Source organism: Acyrthosiphon pisum, chromosome X, assembly GCF_005508785.2.
Source record: "Acyrthosiphon pisum isolate AL4f chromosome X, pea_aphid_22Mar2018_4r6ur, whole genome shotgun sequence".
NCBI lineage: Eukaryota > Metazoa > Arthropoda > Insecta > Hemiptera > Aphididae > Acyrthosiphon > Acyrthosiphon pisum.
The window spans coordinates 83,546,956-83,554,369 of NC_042493.1; the positions used below are offsets into that span (position 1 = coordinate 83,546,956).

Sequence of the window (7,414 nt, forward strand, 5' to 3'; positions counted from 1 at the left end):
AAATACAATCCTGATATTTTGAATATAGATACCATGAAACATATTTCTGTATAAGAATGGATGCTATGGACACCTAAAAAAAATATGCAAAATCATAAACATCCTAACCCTAGTAATAACCATAACTTTAATATAGCTGGGTATATACTTTAAGTGCTCGACGAGACCAATATTTTGATATTCTATAAAGTCCAACTCCCCAAAAATAAAAGTTTTTATAATACCTACTACAAAGAAGTTCAAAAGTGTTTCTATTCACACCGTTTTAAGGTACCAAACATTACTGAACCGTTGTCATTGACAGTCGAGTGAGTAATGCGCGGATTCGGACGAATTTTTGTCGGGTTATAGTCCCGGCGCAGAGTATTAATTACATTTATACTTTTATAACTCATTTATAGAACCATATATTTCAGAGTAGGTAATATATTTATAATTTGACAAAGTACAGTTTTTCATTAATTTAATTGCATTATATATTTAAGTACAATTTGATTAATATCAATGTAATCAGATCAAATTCAGTAAACTATAAGAAACTAAGAACATTTTTGAAAAGCTATAAGGTATGGAGTGCGAATGTTCCCCTCGCTCCTAATTCTTGAAGGTGGTCCTAAATAAAAGTAATTTCGTATTGTAGGCCACAAAAAATATATTGGGATACAATTCCTAATTAATAATTATATTATCATTACTAGATGGCAATACAATTAATATAAAAAAAGCAGGTAAGTGGATGTCGCTCTGCTGTACAGTAGGTTACAAGTGGGTCATTGTATAATGGGTTGTATAGACTTGAATTCAAAGATAAAATATCATTTTAAAAGAAAAACGATTCTTAGCGGAGACGGTTTGTCAGTCTGGATATTTTATATTGTTATTATTTATTTTATCATGTAAGTTGAATTAATATTATAATATTATAATTTTTTATTCATTTCTATAGTGTTAACCAAAGCGTTAGAAATTAAAATCCCATTTTTAGCGTATTTTCGTAATTTTTCGGTGGTTTTTTTCGTGGCATTAAATAACTATTGAGAAAATCAAAAAATTACCTCTCTAAAGTACCATCTTGATCCAATTTTCTAAAAGATAAGGTACTATATGTTGAAATCGAAGTACTCCTCCTGGAAGAAATTTTGTATACAGGATATAAAAATAAAAAAAAAATAAAAAAAATAAAAAATAAACACCATTGTAAAAACAATAGCTTCCTCGCTCCGCTCAGAATCTAAAATCCGGCCAAGTGCGAGTCAGACTCGCGCACGAAGGGTTCGTACATGTTGGCAACACTGCTTATATTATACATTCTAGGATTTTTACAACAGAAATTGTATGGCCTTGAACTGCACGGTGGTAGTAAACGTTTTCTTAACTTGTCACTTGTGTAAGCAAACGTATACTTAGGTTGGTGTGTAATCTCGTTTCGTTGTTTTTCGGTGCTTCAGGTTTCAAGTCACAGGTAAACAAGAACTCGATCAGCTGATCGAGGGTCGTTTCAATATTGTTTTGTGATATACTTAAGGGTGGGTAATAACCCTTATATTTAACGTATTTATTGAATTTTTTTTATTCCAAGACTAGTATGATGCAATACTGAGATGTCAATAAGATAATAACTGATATAACTATATGAGACATGAGTGGCCAGTGGCGTCATGATTTTACAATTTTTCATAAAATTAATTTATAACGTCGTTTTTTTAGTTGATTCCCGTTTCTGATACGCTGCTTACTTAATAACTTTTAATCCAGTATATTTTTAGATTATATAATTGATTAACGTTGTGTTACATACATCAACAATATGACCAGAGGTATGAATGCAATCCCAATAACAATTTATTTTATATTTGATTATTCTCATGTTCTTGTTTACATCGATAAAATTTGTATTTTCAAATTGTTTCTATCTAGAAGAGGGGTCAAATAAAGAGATAAATGACGAGTTTGCTAACACTGAAGAACTAGAAAAACAGAGAGTGCGTGATGAACAGGGTCGAATAACTAATATTCATAAAGAGGCTGACAAACAGAATCCTGAATGTAAAGGGAACAAGAGTGATAGTGACGAAGACATTTCCAAAACTGGAAATGAATCTAATGCAGGCTCTGACGCTGAGGTACCTTATGTTTATGTTATAAATGTATAATAATATAATATAGTACCTATAGTTATTATAGGTATTCATAATAATCTATCTTGATTGTTAATTTTTAATTTATTGAACTTAAAGGGTGTTACTCATGTGATACAAATGGAGAATTCAAATAGAAAGAAATTAAAATTATTGCAAAGGTTATCTTCGCTCAATGCATTTTTTGCAGATACTTCTGAACCAGTTTCATTATTTAAACATGAAAGGTTTGTTAAATTTCTTGAATATATTTTTAAAATGTTTTAAATGTTGTTAATATAATATTTAGGGAACAAATAGAAAAAGATCAACAACAGCAGAATTATCAAAATTTGCATACCCAAGGTGATACAGAACAGGCACAATCAGATTTAGCTACCAATGTAGCTGATGATAATGCTATTAGAACAATAGAAGAAAATGAGAAGAGTGGTAAGTTTTTAGTTTATACCTTACATAAAATTTTGATTAATTTTTTGTTGAAAAAAGAAAACCTAATATTTCTTTGTCTATAAAAATAGTGATACCTCCTCTCCATTACCTAACTGTGTTACATGAAAAATATAATACTTATTTTTAATATTATTTTGTTTATAGAAGAAGAAATGGTTATGGTTAAGGCACTGCCCAAATTACAAAATAACTCTGGAAAATAATGGTATTAAGTACCTAATTATGGATTGATATGTACCTATCATTAATGCAAGTCAATTTACTAACTTAACATTTTAATAATCGTCGTTTTCATATTTTGGTTTTTTAAATTAATTTAATTAACTAATACCATTGAGTATAGATAGTACTATCTATACTCAATGCTAATACCTATAGGCTATAATGAATTTATTATTATTATTTTTTTTTTAAATTTAATTTTCATGTATGATACTTTGTGTTTTATTTCTTAATTGTTCCTGAGTATATTTAGTTGCTAATATGCCAAATTGTTTATGTAAAATCGTTTGTAATGCATTTTCTAAATGTATGGTAATTTTCTTAATTTAACGCAGACAAATGTTTAAAATTCATCATGTGATAAGGATGATTCTAAAATACCTTAACTGTTGTCTTTTAATATCTGTACCTATGTTACATTTAAAATTGTGTAATTTAATTGTGATACTAGCATTAAATAAAATCTGCACCTGTTTTGATTTTAAATTATTGAAACATATTACAGTTTCTTCCCTATTAGTTTTTAAGTCGTACCTACTTTTCAGAAACTGATTTAATTTTTTCTGTATTTACATTTTCAATTAGTTTATTTTATTTACCTATTTATTAACTACCACTAATAGGTCTAACAGATAATTGTGTGTGAATATATTATTGTATCTGTTACCAGTGAATCATACTGTGTTTATGCTATGAATGTTATGTGGAGTTTATATAGGAGTTATGTTAAATAGTTGTTACAATACAATATACCGGTACCTACTACCTATAATAATGTTACTAGGCATAATATAAACCAATGGGCAATGACAAGATATCTTACTGGCTATTACAATATTACATAAGATAAATATGCTATAAGGGGTAGGTAGTAGGTATACTAAAAATGTCCATTCTGTGGCTGCCGTACTTCAGTTATTAGTAGTTTACCATTATATACTACAACTACATGATAGAGGGTGTTTTGTAAATTCCAACAGCTTTATTCAATTTTCAATATGTATTGGGTTAAACTAAACATTTTTATTTTAAATTTTTGTATGTATAATATTTATATTATATTATTTATATTATTAATATTTTTATTATTTATATTTATTGTACTTATACAACTATGCATCTGTATATATTCTTAAATCCATATTGGGAGGTGAAGTAAATAACATTATTAACATTAAAATAATAATAATCAATTTATATTAATAGTAACAAAAATTAAAACTTATAATTTTTACATATTTTATTGATAAAATCATTTTAACTACCTATCCGAGAAAAAAGTCAATAGTTAATTTATTTGAATTTAATAGAGACAATAATCCTATAAATATTTTAGTTTATAATGAAAAAGAGTTTTCATTATTCATTTTATAAGTTATTAGTATTGTATTAAAGGCCTATTTATTCTTATTTATTCTTGATTATATTATATTTTATTGTCAAAACTATTACTTATATCAGTTTGTAGCAGTTTTTATGAGTTAATAACATTAAAAATAAAACCATTACTACTACTATTTAATAAAATATCTATATATATTATTTTATATACAACACCGGTGGTAGTCAAACGTGAGGGTGAAAGGGATAGATCCTTCCATGACCTTTTTCAATATTTAATATCTGATGATAATAAATTATATTTTTAATAATTAAATAGTGCATGTTAAATAATCAGTTATCTTCCACCCTTGCCCATGACAAAATCATTTGAACATCACTGTACAATATTGCAAAACCCAAATATTTTCATACCACAATAGATAATTTATTTATACCTAATTAATAGGTAGTCATATAATAATATTATATTTTATAAGTACCTTATAAGTTATAATTACATAAATTAGAACAATAATTAAAATAATATAGCTTATAGATAAAACTTTTAATTTAAATGTTTAATGTAACACACATTATTATCTTTATATTATGTGTATATAGTTATTAGTAAAGTTAATTTATGTCAGATATTAAACTGATAAAAAGAAAGCTAGGATGATTTATTTTTAATCGATCAGATGCATTTGTCAACCATACTGGCAGCATTATCCACTTCCTTGATTTTAGCAGTTGTAAATGTACTTTGAACAGCTTCTATATTAAAAAAAATATAATTGTATATAAGTTATTGATATAATATCCATACAAGATATACATTTTGATTACTGCATAATAATCTTTACAATATTGTTTTATTGAATGCTAATTATATTCCTTTGTCTTTATGACCAGTAAAATGTATGTTGTATTTAGTTGCCATTTGATCTCAAATGATTTTCCTAAGAACCCCCTGGTCAGTTCTTTACAGTCGTATATATATATAAATGAGTGTGCGAAGTATCTATATACATTTTCAAAATAAAAAGCATATCTCACAATAACAGATATTTGTTACGCATGAATAATTGTAATTATACTTGAATTTTGAATCATAATATATTATCTATTTCATATAATATAATATGAATGTAAAATAAATTAATTAATTAAAAAATTAAATATCCTAAAATTTAAATTTTTGTACGAAGAAGTTAATAGTCATCACATATTAAATAAAAACCTTAGTTACTCTATTGATTACTATCAATAGTTAATTTCAAATTAATTTCGTTTAAAGAAATCTCACTATTATTGGACCTAGAATATTAAAAACAAAGTAACAAAATACATAATTTAATTAAAAATATTGTGTACAATAGGTACCTATATGAAGTATTTTCTTAATTTATCTTATAATATGTTTTATTTTTATTTTTTTTAATTTTAATTTTTTTTTACATTACATTTTTTCAATTACATACATAACATTTAAATACAACATACAATTGCATAAAAATTATCTACTTCCGTAAGCATAGCTTGTGTTGAAGGTAGATAGTTAACTATTTTTATAATATATGTACATTTACAATTTAATTAGGTATAGGTGATTATATACCTACTAATTATGAACAATACAGAATAAAAAGTAAAAGAAAAACATAGGCAGATACTCTGATGATGTAACTTATTCTGAATTGTCACCATGCTTGAATTACCTAATTTTCATTATGTACCTATTTGCATATTAAATTATGAACTATCTTCATTCGCTGATAAACTATCTATAAAAATTAAAGTATTTCTTATAAAAGATCAATAATTATTTTATTAATTAATTAATTAGTATTAAAGCAAATAATATTATATCTGCCGGCGTTCATAATTCATAATCATATAATATCTCCCCGACTACGTCGTCTCTGTGCAAACCGAAAATTCACCACAGCCTCGAGTCTACTGCGGCGCTATCGGAGTTGAACGTTACCGGAAAATAAAATTAGTATCGTTAGACGTGCAGGAGGAAACTATCACCGGAAGCTCGTTTCGGGAATGTTCGGCTGCAGCAGTGTCGATGTGCGCAGAAGAATAGGGCGAGAAAAGCAATAAACATTGGCCCGCACACGCGCACGAACGTACACATAAAGAACAGCTCTTCGGCCGTTTTAAACCAGGGGGTTTGGTCATGATCTTCAACGAATATGATTTTCTTCGAGTTTATTTTTCTTCATCACAAGGAACTATAGGTAGGTACTATTAGAAACATCTGTATAACATTATCATACATTTTTTTTCAGACACTTTTGTGATTGATTTGGTATAAAACAATAATTTTAATAAATAATAATCATTACTCATAAGAGGTAAGTACTCATGTTTGACATTAAAACAAATATTTATCACAAAACACAAAATTATTATAAGACTTGTTTTATTTATTCATGTATAACTTTACCAGGACTATTGCGAGGACTTATATGTATCTATAATATTTTTCAGTTGATTTCTTCTTACTTTAGAATTATCAGCTCTAAATGCAAGTTATCTGTTAAAAAATGATGTTCCTTCAGCCTCTGAAAATTAATTATTTTTAGATTTACATTAATTATTTTAGTATCTATTATTAAGTACCTATTAAATAGTCAGTAAATTTTAGATATTTTTTTCAATGTTATGTACTTTTTAACACTGAAAACGATGGTGCTAATGAAAATAGCGCAGATCATTAGGTTCAAAGTAATATACTATTTAATTTTTCAAACAAAACGTTAGGTCAATATACTTATGGGAAACAACTAGTAATCATTGAAAAGTGCAAAATTTAAGTTAAAAAACAACAAATAAGTAAATATATGGTGGCGGGAAAAATTTATAAATATCATTAATGTAACATTATACAACATTATTTTTGTGACACTAAATCATAATAGGGGTTGTTCATATTTTGAAAATTATCTAAGATGTAGTTTTATTTTGAACCATAATTTAATGAAAAACACTGAACCTAGCTGACACTAAATAAATCCAAATTAAAAAAAACACAATTTTGAGATTAAAATATCTAGGTAGGTACACAATTAAAAAAAAGATCATCTACATGCATACATGTGCATATGAATTTACGCGTTCCGGTTTTATTTTACGTTGATTATTGATTTTATTTCATTAGTTTAAAGAGTACCTATACATTTTATTATTCTACTAATTTATAATATTTCCCAGCTTATAATAATGTATATATAAAAAGGTGGGTAAGTGGATGTCGCTCTGGTGTACAG

General features: G+C 26.5%; 1 protein-coding gene across 2 annotated transcripts; it reads left to right on the forward strand.

Moving 5' to 3' along the window:
* Positions 1–1,300: 1,300 nt before the first annotated feature.
* On the forward strand, positions 1,301–3,299 carry LOC100575794 (28 kDa heat- and acid-stable phosphoprotein-like). Of its 2 annotated transcripts, XM_003245339.4 has the most exons (5): positions 1,301–1,817; positions 1,918–2,123; positions 2,238–2,365; positions 2,428–2,570; positions 2,736–3,299. In XM_003245339.4, the coding sequence occupies exons 1-5, from the start codon at positions 1,808–1,810 to the stop codon at positions 2,792–2,794; spliced, it is 546 nt and encodes a 181-aa protein (XP_003245387.1). In that variant the 5' UTR covers positions 1,301–1,807; the 3' UTR covers positions 2,795–3,299. The 2 variants fall into 2 exon arrangements, with proteins under 2 accessions (XP_003245387.1, XP_029341536.1); XM_029485676.1 differs by having other exon boundaries at positions 1,301–2,123.
* Positions 3,300–7,414: the final 4,115 nt, after the last annotated feature.